The following is a 16,759-nucleotide window of genomic DNA, read 5'->3' as shown; positions in this document are numbered from 1 at the left end:
CTAAGTACCTGAATATCACAGTATAGAAGTCTAAAGTGCTATCTCATCTTGCTGGCAGACCAGTGCTGGGTAGTCTCCCTGTAATATCGAACGCTTAGACATAAATCCTAATCATGTGTTGTATAACCTTTGCTATCTTGAACAGAGACCGCTAGGACCCTTTTGTATGCCTTGCTCCCACTAACCTTAGGCTTATTTGTTATTCTTTATTCTTGAGTTTGGCTTGTGTGTGTCATATTCCCCTCATATCTTTATCATAACTTACCCCTCTATGAAATGTGTCTATAGCTTAAGCATATTGTCCTGAATATGTACCAAGTAAACTCTTTTACAGCTCTATCATCCTTTAGGAAAATATAAATAACAATACCCTGATACTCTCAGGGTGAAATTCTACAACGGTATATACGTGCGCTTGCGGATTTATCTATGAACGTTAAGAAATACCAACACTAGCTAGATCTAGATCTCCATGGTGCGAATTTGCCATCTGAGGCTCCATTTGCCTCAATCTTTTGGATGAAGTTAGGTTATTTTAGTAGGAGAACAAGATTATGTAATCATTTGGACTCAATCTTTATTTTTAGCCTCATTCCTAACTAAATAATTTTTAAGATCCATGGAGGAGAGGGAAGAAGAGTTTTTTTTCTATATTTGCACATGCATGATAGTTTTTTCCCCAAGATTTAATGGAACAATAATAGGTTGGGTTTTTATTTTTTTAGTTAGTAAATGTTAAATTGACCTTTTCCAATATCTACGCATATATAAAAGTATGTATTTATGTACCATTTATTTACATAATTATTGAAGAGATTGTTTTAATCCATTTAAATTATTTGTTGTTGTTCAGAGATCAATAAGATATGGATGTACAAAACACGAAGAACGGAATCTTGTTTCCTTGGAGAACTTAATAAATTCATCAATCTGCGGAAAACCATGCAAGAACTAAAAAGACACAGAGGATATCTTACCCATGCAAAACATGCAAAAATATGAGAGTATGCAGCGACACAATAACAATCAGATCATATGTGTTGGTGGATAGTTTTGTGGAGAACTACCTGCTAGAATAGTGATGAGGAAGGTCACACCGCATCAGCTAGCAAGAATCGTCTCCAGATGATTTGAATGAACCTTTTTACGCTCTTGCTTTTTATTTTCGCTGCTCATTGCAAGCAGTTTCAACATTATCGGTCCAATTTTTGATAGATTGTAAATGGACTTTTATTTGTCAATAGGTAACTTGTTTCAAATATATTTCAGACAGTTTTGTTAGTTTTAAAATTATCTGCAGTTAACTTAATACAGATGTTGACTTCACCATTTGTAATATGGGATGATGTCACCAATGCTCTCTAGCAAAACGGATGGAAAGTCATTGGCATTGTAGTTTTTAGCCATCTATATATATTGACTTTTTCGACCTAGTGTATGGAATCCTTGGTGGGTCTAGCTATGTTGATATCTCCGTTGGTTGTTTTAAAGAAGCGTAACAAACAACCCATTATTTTTCATACCACAATTTCAATTACTAACCTTGACAATTAAATTGCTTACAGTGTCATTAAAGGATCTATGACAGACAAGATGCCCAACGCAAAGTTTATAGTAATACCGACATCTTGGTCACCGGAAGCTACTATGAACATCTCTATCCTAACCTGTAATTTTATCTTATTCTTATTTTTATGCCATTTAGTTTCCCAAGTCCGACGCCTAGCTTACATAAGACTAATACAGCGTATATCCGTATACTCGTGAAACTTGCTACTCCTATTGATTATGTTAACATTAATCACTCTTTTGATTAATAGGGTCATGGATCTAGCTTACAGCAACTCGATCATATTAGTTCAGGGACAGCACGCAGTAATGCGTACAATAAACTAGATATACACGCTAGCTCTCTAGGCTAAACAATCACTATTGTCTAAGTTTTCTAGGTCGTCCATAGTCAGGATAGCGCAGCAACAAGTGTTTCCTAATAAATTCCTAGTAGGTCCATGCCCATAACTGCCCACCTGTAACCACACGCCGTGAGCGACTGAGCGGCCCTCTATAAATGGCCACATTGGAGCACATGCATCATGTACCTCCGGATCCAGCTGATTGATACACCTCTCCTTCCTTGAGCACTGAGCTGCTGCTTCCGGACTTGTACATGTGGAGGCTGAAGGTGTCGGAGGGCAGCAGCCCACGGTTGAGGTCGGTGAACAACCTCCTCGGGCGGCAAGTGTGGGAGTTTGATCCTGACCTAGGCACGCCGGAGGAGCGCGCCAAGGTGGAGAAGGCACGCCGGGAGTTTGCCGAGCACCGCTTCGAGCGCAAGCATTCTAGCGACCTCCTCATGCGGATGCAGGTCTGTGTCCATGTCTACACGTCTGCTTGACAGACTGGCATACCTGATTGAAAGGAACTGGTGCTCGTAACTTAAGAGGGAGAGGAGGTGAATTAGGCAATTCTAAAATCTTAATCTATGGCTTAAACTAGTTAGCACAAAACATAAGCTAAAACATATTATCTGGATATGCAATCAGGGTTCAACTAGCATGAAAACCTTATGCCAAAGAGTTTTGCTACCTATAGCCATCCTAATAAGATACTACACTAAGAATGTAAAGGCACACAAGATTACAATAAAAAATGCGAAAGTTTAAAGAAAGTTGACGAGGGGAAGCAAACTCTCGACACGAAGATTTATCCCGTGGTATTGGTAAGCACAAGGCCACCCCTAGTCTACGTTGTTGAAGCACTCACTAAGACTATTGCTTCCCGGTCACCGAGTCTCTTCCGGAACTCTTCTTGACTCGCCACCAAAGTTTAGCCACCAAGACTCTCGCCAAGTCCCCGGTCACTTCAATGCCGTCTCTACTAAGAAGCTTCTCCGCGAAGGAAGGAGGGTCTCCACGTCCCCCGCACAAAGACGTCGTCGCCGCTCCACACCAAGCCGGAGGGTCGATGACTTGCCGGCAAGCCACCAAGACTCCAAGGGGCCAGCACATCGAGATACAACTTGTGGTTCACTCAAGAACCAGCACACAAGGCAGCAATGCCTTGCTCTCTCACTCTCTCTAGAGCTAATCTTAGCACTAACACTCTCAAAGCTTGTGCTAAACCTAAGGATGTGATCAATGAGCTCTTAGATGGCTTGGAGAACTTCTTCAGAGTAAGGGTAGCTTCTCACGAACTACAGCAGCCTCAAATGATCCGGGATAAAATCTTATATAGGCTAGAGATCCACTCCTTCCCGTTACATGCTTTTTCCCTAAAAAGCATAAAGCATCGGTTAAACCAGTCGCCACCGTCGGTTTAACCCGTCACACACAGCCTGCCCACTAGCTGTTGAACTCCAACTGCCATCTTCTGCTGACGTCATTGCACACCCGTCAGTTGCACCGGTGCTGAAGACTTTGCTTGGAAACCTTTCTGGAACCAAAACATGCGTACTGAGTAACCATAGGACACTTATACCGACGCCTTCTTTTGCACCGGCGGTTTAACCGGTGCCTCTGTTATTTCTTCACTTGATTGCCATGTTATCTCCTTGTTGCACCAACGTCTCCCTTCTTATAGCATCGGTTCAACCGGTGGTACCGAGTTCTTCTTCACTTGACCGTTGTTTCAACTATCAATGCACCAACCTGTTATATCTAGGATCGTCAGTTCAACCGGTTGACTGATTTTGGCTAGCATTTGTCCAATTTATCGCTGCGATCTTGACAGCGAATTCGACCATCTTGTATAGCATTTTGTGTTGTGCGTGTTCGGGCATATATATACACATGACCTCAAATAAAAATGGTATAGGAAATATAAGTTCGTGATCTTTGAGGCGATGGACGTGCCTGTCTCACGAAAGGCTATTTTTAAAAGATTGAAATAAAGGTTGCATTAAAACTCGTCAACCATATAGGCCGGGCTGATCAAGCTGACTTCACTTCGACCTACACTAAAGAAGTTAACTTCTCTTCTGTTCGTGTAAAATTTTGGTACTGAAAAAGAATGCTGTTCTCTACGGGAGTACAAGTTAACTTGCAGCTGCAGTGACTCGCTTACCTCTTGCTCTCTGTTATATTGTGCAGTTTGCTAAAGAAAACCCTCAGAAGCTAGACCTCCCGGCCGTCAAGCTTGGAGAGAATGAAGAAGTCACGGAGGAAGCCGTCTGGAACTCTTTGAAACGGGCAGTAAGCAGGGTCTGTAATTTGCAGGCAGATGATGGACACTGGCCCGGGGATTATGGAGGGCTTCTGTTCCTTTTGCCAGGCTTGGTACACTTGTTCGAACTTGTTCTATTGCATACAGCACCCATACCTTGCTATTTTTGTTACCCACGCGCCACTAAGATGCATGCATATATGTGAATTGGCAGCCTACAACGATGTTTCTTTCAATATGTGTTGCATTAAAATGATTTTGTTATTTGCTGCTATGCAAGGAAGTTACTCATCAATGTTTTCCAACCCATGCGCTCAGATTATAACATTGTATGTGACTGGAGTTGTGAACACTGTTCTATCACCGGAACATCAGAAAGAGATACTCCGGTACATCTATAATCATCAGGCACGGCTAATTTTGTATTTTTGTAATTTTTTTTATAAACACTTACAATTCTGTGCTGGGAGAAAGCAAATAAAATCCATTTCTTTTCACGAATACGGTTGTAGAATGAAGATGGAGGGTGGGGGATGCACATTGAGGGCCACAGCACAATGCTTGGTTCATCCTTGAACTATGTTGCTTTGAGATTGCTTGGAGAGGGTCCAAATGCTGGAGATGGAGCCATAGAGAAATGTCGAAAGTGGATTTTAGATCATGGAGGAGCCACATTTACGGCGTCATGGGGGAAGTTTTGGCTCTCGGTAGGGGACTAATGCTTCTTTGTTTATGGAATTTACGCAATCTCAAACTTACTCAAACTGGTTTCATAGACAGAAGTAATTCCTTCGGATCGCTTTTAATTATTTGACATATTTCAGGTACTTGGGGTATTTGATTGGTCCGGTAATAAGCCGGTGCCACCAGAATTATGGCTATTGCCATATCACCTGCCATTTCACCCAGGTTCTGTTTTCTTTCTTGAGGCATTGTATTCGTGCATGTACATATGTATGTCACGACCTAGCTAGCCTGACCGAACATGACAATGTAGGGTATGTTTGGGTTTAGCCCCACTAAATTTTAATCATGACCAAATTAAGTTTTAGTAAACCTGGGGTGTTTTGATTGTTGCTACACCAACACTACCAAAAGTCCATATAACCATTTTTGTAGAATGTGGGCTCAATGTGCAAATTTTGTTTGAGCCTATGGACAGCCACCAAACCCCGGTCCCTCCACACGTAAAAACATGTACATGCTGTATAGCATCTCAAAATATAGTTGACTAGAGGCCATGAGCACATAGTATACACGTGTCATCTGGGTTTAACATAGTGTCTCACAAATATAGCTCATATACAACTCATAGCAGCGGAAAAGATCTAGGACAATTAAAATTCTATAATGAATAAGCTGTTATATATGTTAACATCCCTTTGATCTTGCCTGCACTTTCCTCCAGCTTGCTCTCCAGCTTCTTAAGATCTCATGCATGGGCTCACAGTTTCGGTTGCATATCTCTCACAAATGTCCCACTAGGTCATTGACTCATTGCATAAGTTAGACTGTAATATACTTAGAAGATTGGTAGGAGCAAATTAACAAAATAAGCCAAGAAATATACTTAGCAGATTGACTCAATAATGTCCCACTAGCCAAAATAAACCAAGACATATACATTGTATAATTTACAACTTAAACTGCAACCCTGTTCAAAGCAGATTGGTAGGAGCAAATTAAGCAAGTTCATGATGATTATGAGTTCACGTTCAACAAGCAAAAAGAATTCTTCATTTGCATGGCTTACCCATTTTATTTTTTAGAGGACAATCAAATCATTTTATCACAATACTCCAAAGTTGATAAATGTTAAAAGTTCTAGGACGCAAGGTCATTGATTGCTAATATGATACAATGTGATTAATGATGCAATGCAGGTCGAATGTCATGCTATATCCGAATGGTGTATCTGCCCATGTCTTACATTTACGGAAAGAAGTTTGTTGGCCCAGTCACACCAGTTGTACTGGAACTGAGAAATGAACTCTACAAAGTCCACTATGATGAGATTGACTGGAACAAAGCTCGTACGGAGTGTGCTAAGGTTGGTATGAAAAGTTGTCAGCAATATAGCACGTAATCAGTGTACTATACTATTTCTTTGCCAATAATGCACTACGGTATACAGTTAAAAATTGCTGTTTTTAAAATATATCCACAATAAGCTAAGAGGATACACAAAGCAAATTGTAGTACAAACACAGTATGTTAGAATATTGGACTTTCTCAGAATAAGTGAAAAAGTGATTTTATTTTGAGGGGATATTTTTAAATAATCATACCAGGAAAATATCTTGAGGGAAGGATCATTTTTTGAATATTATAATGCACATCAATCAGTTGCCAAATTCTAGAAAATGGACTATCCTTGAATAAGGATGCAAAGCTAATGAGATAGAGATCATTGTCGTCTTATTTATTTGCTCCAATTAATAGAGATGAGCCAGAAGACAATAACAGGAAGTGACCAAAATGATGACTTACGGCTGACAGTGCTTAATGGAACATTGGTGATAGAAACAAAATCACTGCTGGTTCTTACTTGATATGGTCATTGATACAGACTACATCAGTAATTTATAGCCAATGTAGTCTAATTGGACCATGTCGTTTTCAGGAATTGCTCTCTTTTGGAAACAGATAGAGTACTTATCAATATTGATGTGAACTTTGTCTAAATTAAACTACGTAGGAATTACATATATTGGCTTCGTGATACAGACGTCATTTTTTAGCGGAGAGACTTGAGAAGTTATTATATTGAAAGGAAAACGTGAAAGCGCATATAAGATGCCGTACTTATATTTGCTTTTTGATCCAGACTTTTTATTAACGCAGATTTTCCAACTGTCTAAATGATTTTTTTTTCAATTTTTATATGCTAACATTTCAGGAAGATATGTACATTCCGCATTCGTCAGTTCAGGATATACTTTGGTCCATTATTCACAAGTTTGTTGAACCAGTTTTGATGCATTGGCCTGGGAGAAAACTGAGGGAGAAAGCTCTCGCCACCGCCATAAGGCACATTCACTATGAAGATGAGTGCACTCGATACATCAACCTTGGTGCTGTACCCAAGGTAACCAGAGGACTATGATTATTTGTTATATTTTTTACATGATGGAAGTGCAGACTTCTTGTTTTAAAATTTCATAGATTAATGCAACAACATTTTAGTTATTACCTAACAAAGAAAACAGTTTAGATAAGCAGGTTGTAACACTCCATTTATTTTAGGAATAAGTCTATGTTTGGTCTTCTATGAGAGTGTACATCTCATCCCTTGTCTATCCATGCCAGTGCATATCAGGTCCACATCCGGTTTCATTGGTGGTTTTGATTGGCATGGCATCCATGTCACTGATCGATTGTTCTTCCCTCTCATATATGCCACATATCCACAGATCACAAGCCTGATCATTCTCCCCTGTGATACTTTCATCTCGCGCGGCTCTGCTTCACCTGTATACCTAAACGCTATTGAAACTTGAAACTGCCTTGCCGCACCGCAGCTCTGGGCACCTCCCCTGCTAGAGTGCTCTGCTTCGTTCCCCTTGCCAGTTCTCAAGGAACTTTTCCGGGTGGTAAAGGGTTTTAAATTTTAGTCTAGATAAGCTAAGGGCCGGGATCTAAAAGGACCGTCTATAATCTTATACAATTTTAAGCTAGAAATATATAAAAGTCAAGTTGGATCGTGAAGGAAGCATTAAATCCATGATCCGTTACCACCCCTCCTTATCTCATTCGGAGCTCTTCCCACCCAGCACTCTTTTTTTTGTTTGTTTATTTGAAGAAACCACCCGGCACTCTTAATCTATCCAGCAGCAAGTTATTATTAGGGGAGCATAGTGACAAGCAACAAAAACCAAGCGGTGACTTGGTGACCAGTGCATGGAAAAGTCCAGCCATCTAGGCACAGGAGTAGAAAAGATGAAGGAGCGCGGCAAAGGCAGGTCATGCTGTCCATGAACGAGGACTAGCTGTATCTGTACTGCTGTGGCCCATGAGGAGGACTGGAAGAGGCACTAGCTTCCATGACCGGCATCCAGATCCAGGTGTTCAATTGAGAAGCCCTAGTTGTATCTGTAGCCCGCCATGATGTTGGTTCTGAGCTCTGACGAAGCTGTGCCGTAGCTGCTGCTGCTCTCTTGACCAATTTTCGGCCAGATGTGATGGTGCTGCCACCGATCTTTATTTCAGTACAATATGAGAATCATTTCATTTACAATATCTTGATTAATTGATAATTTTCACAAACTATATGCGCTTCCTACTTTTTTTAATCTATGGACATGCATACTTTTTGGCAAAAAAATCAATAAACATTTTATAAACTAGCTCAAGCGAATGCACAGGTAGGTGGCTAATTCTTCTAATTTCCTTTTTCCTACACCGAGTATGAAATATGTTGCATCGATTGTGATAGAGTAAGTACTATTTTTCAACCACTACTGATATTCTTTCTATCCAAAATGGTTCAAGGAACTTTAGCTCGTTCAGTTTGCAATTGAGTTGAACTTCACAATCAAGTTTGAACTCCGGTCCAGGGTCCACCACACCACATTGTGTTACTGAACCTTCTTTTTTCCTTTATTGTGTACTTCATTCTTCCCCTTTCTTGGAGTGATTCCTTTTTGTACTTCTTCATAGTTAGTGAACTTCTATCATAGTATTCCTTAGTGACTACATTTGTTTCCAATCAGCCTTTCCATGATAGCTGAAAAAGAAAATAACTAAGCAAATCATGCACAGGCATTAAATACGCTTGCTTGCTGGGTTGAAGATCCAAACTCAGTGGCATTCAAACGCCATATTGCACGAGTATATGATTACTTGTGGATTGCTGAAGATGGCATGAAGATGCAGGTAACTATTTAATGTTCTTTTCCAAGTATTCATAATGTTTTTCTGGCCCACTTCCTACTATCTCCTTCACATTCCATTCATTCTATGAAACATAAGTATTCATAATGGTTTTATCTAATAGTTTTGGCATGCTCAGTGAGAGCTTTTATTCAGTCTACCAAGTATTGAAACATTTCTTAATTGTTGAGATTGTTGTAGTTGAATCAGCGTCAACTCCTCTCTACTCTCTTAGCAACGCCTTTAATGTACTAACATTCAGATAAGGTGAAGCTACACAGAAAAGATCACATGGAAGGACTCGACCGCAACATGGTAGGCCAATGGCTAGCAATAGCGGACACATGCAGTTCCAGAAGTCTCACGTGGCACCAACAACCATTAGCATACAAATAATAAAATTATTAATCATAATAGAGATGTATGCAATGCAACAATAGCACCCTGTTTTCTTGGTAGGGTTACAAATTCTTGGACCCTAGTGGGATTCCAACTTTTTGTACTGTTCAATGCAGATTTACGATGGCAGCCAAGTGTGGGACACAGGTTTCACAGTTGAGGCCCTTGTGGCTACCGACCTTGTCAAAGAGATTGGACCAACTCTTAATCGAGCGCATTCCTTCCTTAAGAATTCGCAGGTACATGCATGCTACTAGACCTCGATTTTGTCTATAAAATGGCAATCCATTATGTTTTACTAATAAGCAAGCTATTTTCACTATGGAAGTTGCTTGACAATTGCCCGGGAGATTTTGAAAACTGGCATCGCCACATCTCCAAAGGTGGATGGACATTTACTACAGCTGATGATGGTTGGCAAGTTTCAGATTGCACTGGAACAGCATTAAAGGTGAAAACTTATATTTTCCTAACTATTACCAGTAAAGAACTTTTCTTGTCTAATTTAATTTCTTTCACTATGTCTATTGAATGCTCATGCATATACTAGAAACAAAGTGTAGATATAATATGCATAAGATAGTCTCCCGGCCCTGATCATTATTACTAAGGGCCTTTATATGGGGCCATGAAAGAAAATTACCTTTCCTTGTCCACCAATCCATGCTTTCAGCTCCTTCCATGTCTCCCTTCTATTCTTGTTGTTATAACCTACACGTTAAGAAGCAAAATATATACGAAAACATTTGAACCCAAAATGAATTTGGACAACTAAGATATATATACTATATGATTGATAAAAACTACTTGTAAGGAGTGGATTCTCCTGCGAACAACCATATGAATCTAAAGATACAGACTAGTTACTATCCATTGAAACTCAGAATCTCATATCACTGTTGTCTTCTTCAAAGGTTCAGCAAGACAATAAAATAGCCAAATAGAATTTAAGAAAGGATGCAGAACATAAAAGATTTAAATGGTTTGCCTTATTGAATAGGTTTAAGTTCAAAACTAGTATAGTAAAATCTAATAAAATTGAAGGAAACTTCAATGTGGATCCATTGGTGCAAGGTTTCATAACGTGAAATCTTGAAGTGGAGTGAATTTTGAATATTAAGGCCAGTGCAATAGTAATTGATTTTTTTTGCGCTTATTGTGGACTCCAAAAAATTAATTTTAGCGATTTTTTCCATCTTCAAAATTTGGGGAGCTACAGTAATTTTAGGTGTGCGGGGGTGGGGGTGGGGGTGATGGAACTGACAGGGGTAAATGGGCATGGGAACATATAAGATTTCATGGGTGCTCATTTTTTGTCTCTCTAAAGTTTTATATCTGCTTATTGTCGTCTAACAATGCACATCACACACTTAATACAGTGGTTTAGGCTAGACTTGACCCAATTGAACTAATATCACAGTTGGTTACAGTGAGTAACAATAGTTTTATTAGAGTCGTTGTTTAGATTCTCGCATGGGCCAAGATAATGAACCAACTGTAATGTCTGAGTGTTGATAATATTGCAAATGTTCATTTTACATTATTCCCTATTAAATTTCTGAGATTATTTTAAGTATCTATGCTTTTACAATTTACTTTTACATACAGGCATGTCTACTGTTATCAAAGATTTCTCCTGAAATCATTAGCGAACCATTGGAAACTGAGAGACAATATGATGCTGTCAATTGTCTGATGTCTTTCATGGTAAGCATAGTTCAAACTTCTGTCACTATTCGACACAACTGTAGCTACTAATTATATTTTATAGACATGTTCACTTTTAAGTTGAAAACATAGTACGTGGTGTGCATATTCAGTACTCTGTCATTGAGAAACTGAAATCAATGGAATGACAGAACATTTACTCATTTCTGCTGGATCACAACTTTCTGGATCTTCCACTACAATGCCAATAGAAATGTGGTTACCTATAAAACATTTGCAGTTTGTTCTTGTCAGATCACAGCATGAAAGGGCAGCAACCCAACTAATTATGGTTGTATAGTGATAACATTTCTAAATGTCAATGCTCAACATTTAAGTTTCATGAAGTTTCTTTATCAGATGGTTCACTTTGACGAGCCTTGTGTCTGATATGCTTGTATTAATAAACATTCACAGAATGATAATGGTGGCTTTTCATCATTTGAACGCATAAGGTCTTACACATGGCTGGAGGTAAGTAGTTGATCTCTTTCAGGATCCTTCTTTTTCAAATTTATGCTAAGTCCCAATGTTGCAAGCCAATTTTTTTCCCTTTCTTTCATCAGTAAATAAGAGAGCTGAAGATACAAAGGGAGATGTGCACACATGCTCGTGTACATCGTCACAAGCGGCAATGTGTTCTTATTACATATATAAACAAAAAAATATACAGCAGTAAAACACAAGTAGTACATGCCTTATACATAGGCTAGGTTTGTTTGATGTACACCACTTGAACAACAACCAAAGAATATTCTAACCTAGGTAAACGAGACAAACGGAGAAAATCAAGTACTCTGAATCAGAACTTTGAATTTACCCCAGTTTTGTATAATCTGAAGTAAATGGAATATAGAATGCAAAGTTAAACAGGATAGATGCTAAATTAGCTAAATGCACATATTCGTATATAAATTAATACATATCTGCTTCGCTCTCTACTTACATGCTTACTTTGTTGAAAAAGCACAACTACATTCATCAATGTGACTAGATTTGTCTATACTGACATATTTTGTTGGAATTCAGTATATTAATCCTTCCGACGCATTTGGGTGTGTAATGATTGAATACCCGTAAGATGCTACAATCCATTGATTTTCAGTTTTAATATTTTTCCTTTTAGTTATATATAAGACAGTCTCCAACCATGTGCATCTGAATTGACAGGTATGTCGAATGTACATCATCATCAATTCAGTGTCTAGCATTATTCAGAAAACTTAACCCTGGGCACCGCAAGGAAGAGGTGGAATATTGTATCAACAAAGGTGCTAGTTTCATTGAGAGTTCTCAAAGAAGAGATGGCTCATGGTTAGTATTATGATACCATGCAAACATAAGTACAGATACAACAGAATGAATATATAAATTAAAATCTTTACTCAACCCTAGTTGTTTCAAATCTGTATTCTAACAGGTATGGCTCTTGGGGAGTTTGTTTCACCTATGCCACATGGTTTGCCGTAGCGGGATTAATTTCTGCTGGCCGGACATTCGAGAATAGTGCTACGATCAGAAAGGCATGTGAATTTCTCTTGTCCAAAGAGCTTCCTTCGGGTGGCTGGGGAGAGAGCTATTTGTCAAGTCATGATGAGGTAACTTTGACGTCAATCCATCAGTTTGTTTGAAGTTGATATTTAGGAATCAGGGTTTTATACACTAGTACAAAATAATCCTTCATTAGTCCCGGTTGGGAACTGGCTTTAGTCCCGGCTTCCCAACCGAGACTGCCTATCCAGGACTAATGTGCCTCACCTTTTCATCCTAGCAGCTATTCAACCGAGACTAATATAATTTTTTATAAAAAAAATATCGGCATCCGAGACTAATGTAATTTTTCATAAACAAAAAAAATATCGGCCTCCACACCACCGCCCGCCAGGACCAGGCCGAGCTAGGTCTGGCCGTGCCGCCCGCTGGGGCCTGCAGCTCCATCTCGAGCACCACCTTCTTGAGCTCCAACTCCACCTCAACCGCCACAGAGATGCAATCAAATCGAGAGCAAGAAAGAATCGAAAGATTCACATCACATGAGTTCAATTTGATCCATTGTATAACAACTGATTCACAACACATGAGTTCGATTTGATCACAGTACAACATCTAATTCACAACACACTTACAAACGAATCATTCACAAACACGAATCGTTCACAAACACAAATTTATCTATAGCTTCTCACCGGCTGGATCCACTGCGGCCGGGCCTGTCCTCACGCCTGGCGGCGGCACACAGCCCTCGCGCCCACGCTGCCGGGCCTGCCCTCTCGCTAGCCAGGCCAGGTGCGCACGCGACCGTGGGGGCCGGCGGCGGCAAGTCCAACACCACGCGCCCGTGGAGGCCGGCGGCGGCAAGGCCAGCCCTTGCGCCTGGCGTGGCCATGACAGCCAGCGCCGGCCAGGCCAAGTGCGCACGCGGCCGTGGGGGGCGACGGCGGCCAGGCCAGCCCCGCGCCCGTGGAGGCCGGCGGTGGCCAGGCTAGGCTACCAGAGAGCTATAAGAGAGAGAGAGAGAGAGAGAGGGGTTACAGGAGAGGAGAGGATAAGGAAGGGGTGAGAGAGATGAGAGGACAAGGGAGCGAGGTGAGAAGATAAGGAGATCCGTGAAAAAAATCGCCCTAGTTTTTAATCCCGGTAGCTGGCTGCACCCGGGATTAATGCTCTCTTTTAGTCCCTATTGAAGCCACCCACATTTGTCTCAGTGGGTGGCTCCAACCGGGACTAAAAAGAGATCTTATGGAGCTAGGGATTAAAGTTCCTACTCTTGTTCTATCTATTTGGACTAATGTCCATATTGATCCCAGGTCCAAAACTAGCCGGGATAAATGAGATGAACGAATGACTCTTTCTGTAGTAGTGATATATGTAGCTAGTGTTGCAAGCTGGTATTTTGGGATTTAGTGTTTCTATGTAATTTCTGTCGGGACTCAATAAAATGGACATAAGGGATTGTTTGTTTTAGATAGAAATTGGGAACAATAGCTTGTGGACAATGGGTGTTGGAATCCGAGTTTGTGCGAGCTGAGGGTCTAAAAGCTGATACAAATAGGCCGTAAATTGAGAGTATAACAACCATGCAACCACAAGATCTGACCAGCCATCCTCTGAATTGCATTGAATCAGGTTTACACAAATCTTAAAGGCAATCAACCTCATGGTACGCACACTGCATGGGCCATGCTGACACTAATTGATGCAGGACAGGTCTGCTTTTTTGTTGTTCATCAGTTGGCTTGTGGATTTCAATACGATGTCCACATCAGACTAATTCAAGGTGTTGTTGTAGGCTGAAAGAGATCCAATGCCTCTGCATCGTGCAACCAGGGTTTTGCTGAACTTACAATTAGAGGATGGAGAATTTCCACAGCAAGTAAGTAATAGCTGATTGCTTCGGAAGGTAGTTTCACTATCATTGGGAGATATGAAGAGATATTACTAAATTATAAACTACTCCGTCAGTTCCCCAAATAAAAAACAAGTCATTTTAGGAATTCTATGATATATTAATAAGGATATAAAATAACCTTATTTGTCCTTATTTATTAGCCATGTTTGACACTAATTGATTGTTGCATACACATGCACATAATAAATGGGATAAAATGACTTTTTTTGGATAAATTTTAAATCTTAAAATAACTTGTATGGGACCTGGGGAGTACGAGAGTAATGATTTTCATGTACAAACAAGCATTAGTGTTTTCTTCTTCTACTTCACTTACTCTTGATTCAAGACTACAATGCTTATGAAACTCCTGATAAAACTCCCATTGAGACTGGTCTAAGAACAACATAAGCTGGCTCAACATAGTGGTGATTCCATGAAGACTTCTTCATTCGAGCATATCATGATGTTTTTTGCATTCATGCTCAATGTTAAACAAAATGGATCTATCCCGTAATGCCCATATTATGAATAATATTGTATAGATTTTTAAAAAATAATTGTAGAATATTTGTACATGTTAAAAAATTAATCTATTGAGAAACCCTCAAGAGTGAGTATGCCTCTCTTAGCATTTTTGCAATTCATTAACAAATAACAATATAAACATATATGCCAAGCCCATGCAAATCAATGTCCTGTGTTGACAACTAATGAAACATTCCTAGCAGAAATCCTCTAGTAAAAACATTAATCATGGAAGAAATAATATGAATCAAGCTTCCATGGAAACTAATTCGTTGGAACTAGATTGATAGGCATGTACATTTGTGTTATTTTATCTATACAGAAACTCTTATTTCCAGCATATGGTTACTCTATGCTTAATTACATTATGAATAACGATTATTTATAATATTGCAATGTGTTGAGAAATGTTATACTGTCAACAACAGGAGATCATTGGAGTTTTTCTCCAAACTGCCATGGCCAGTTACTCCCAGTACAGGAACATCTTCCCTGTATGGGCTCTCACAGAGTACCGCCGTCGAGTATTGCTCGCAGGCAAGAAATAGGTGTTTGATTTAAAGTCATAAAGACAACTCTTCGCGTGTGGGTTACCTTTTACTCCTAGCAGCTTGTACTACTCTCCTTGTATCTATCTTTCATTTACTTTAAACTCTGTCCTACCCTTTGTACTTTCTAAGATTAAAACGTTTAATCGTAAGTAACAGATAATAAATTTTAGTTCCCTTTCTCTGTAATAAACATGTAAACTGTAGTACTGCTTCCTTGTAGTTACACAGGTGCTTTGCAGTAATAAGAAATCTCATCTAGTTTCCTGTATGTTATTTAATTGTTTTTGCATAACGAAAGGTCACAGATCTTGCCGGTTCATTATTTGCATTATTACTGGCCACTACAATCAAGAGCTTTAAAATTCTTCGTTGAATCGCTGATTCAGGCTAGTGAGGCCAAATTCATTGATTACCAAGTGAGAGGGGATCAATTGCTTCTGGTTTCTTATCCTAGCTTCGAGTAATTTTTATTCGTGCGAAACCTATTCTTCTATTTTGGTACCATTACAGTCATAAGCCAAACATATTCAGGTATCACTTATCTCGTATACACTAGCGGTGTAATCTGATAACGTTTACATTTTGTGTTGCAATTTTTGAACCAAACACTACCTAAGTATAAGGTGTGCATAATCCTTAAGATGGGAGATGCCAATTGTACTTTCATTAATTGCTTTTCTTAGATTCTAGCCAAAAGATTAAAAGTCTGCGTACAAGTTCTTTTTGTTTCCAAAATCAGCCTTCTTTTCCTTTGTTTTGGATGACCAACCTTCGTTTTCTTTTGAATCCATTTATGGTAAGAATACCTAAATTGGATGATTTTTACTATTTGGTTGACTTGGAATTTGCAAAGACTTGAATTGATCCTTATGACTTAAAAAGCCGACAAAGAGACATTCTTGACAAACACATTAATTCCAATAAGTATATTATCCACTCAATCATCAAAATCGCAACCAATAACCTAGAGGAGCCATTTTTTTTACAACTTGGGTTGAAAAAATAAAAAGCCCTCCAAAACCAATGCCTTCAAAAGGGCACGCGTCTCTATTGCCAAGATCCGATAAAGCCCAAAGAGTGGTTTTCACCTTGAAGAGCAATTCCATCAATCCTGGCTTCAACAAGGAAGCGACAATAATGAGGTCATTGGCAG

General features: G+C 39.5%; 1 protein-coding gene across 1 annotated transcript; it reads left to right on the top strand.

The window, feature by feature from the left end:
• The first annotated feature begins 2,116 nt into the window (after positions 1 to 2,116).
• LOC112902702 (parkeol synthase) lies at positions 2,117 to 15,712 on the top strand. Its single transcript, XM_025971869.1, has 18 exons — positions 2,117 to 2,365; positions 4,089 to 4,274; positions 4,480 to 4,569; positions 4,674 to 4,868; positions 4,986 to 5,070; positions 6,045 to 6,211; positions 7,061 to 7,249; positions 8,923 to 9,036; positions 9,549 to 9,671; positions 9,761 to 9,883; positions 11,041 to 11,139; positions 11,557 to 11,613; positions 12,169 to 12,215; positions 12,310 to 12,453; positions 12,560 to 12,737; positions 14,266 to 14,346; positions 14,429 to 14,512; positions 15,484 to 15,712. Exons 1-18 carry the CDS (start codon positions 2,168 to 2,170, stop codon positions 15,601 to 15,603), a joined length of 2,280 nt encoding a protein of 759 aa, XP_025827654.1. The 5' UTR covers positions 2,117 to 2,167; the 3' UTR covers positions 15,604 to 15,712.
• Positions 15,713 to 16,759: the final 1,047 nt, after the last annotated feature.

Source organism: Panicum hallii, chromosome 8 (genome assembly GCF_002211085.1).
Source record: "Panicum hallii strain FIL2 chromosome 8, PHallii_v3.1, whole genome shotgun sequence".
Lineage (NCBI taxonomy): Eukaryota > Viridiplantae > Streptophyta > Magnoliopsida > Poales > Poaceae > Panicum > Panicum hallii.
This window is presented reverse-complemented; position numbering and strand designations above follow the sequence as displayed.

What these genes read in the sequence shown, in the direction of transcription:
- LOC112902702 (XM_025971869.1), top strand. Translation starts at nt 2,168, where the DNA reads ATGTGGAGGCTGAAGGTGTCGGAGGGCAGCAGCCCACGGTTGAGGTCG. An exon ending in ATTGTCTGATGTCTTTCATG is followed by an intron (nt 11,140 to 11,556) that starts GTAAGCATAGTT and finishes AAACATTCACAG; the next exon opens with AATGATAATGGTGGCTTTTC. An exon ending in GGTCTTACACATGGCTGGAG is followed by an intron (nt 11,614 to 12,168) that starts GTAAGTAGTTGA and finishes GTTGGAATTCAG; the next exon opens with TATATTAATCCTTCCGACGC.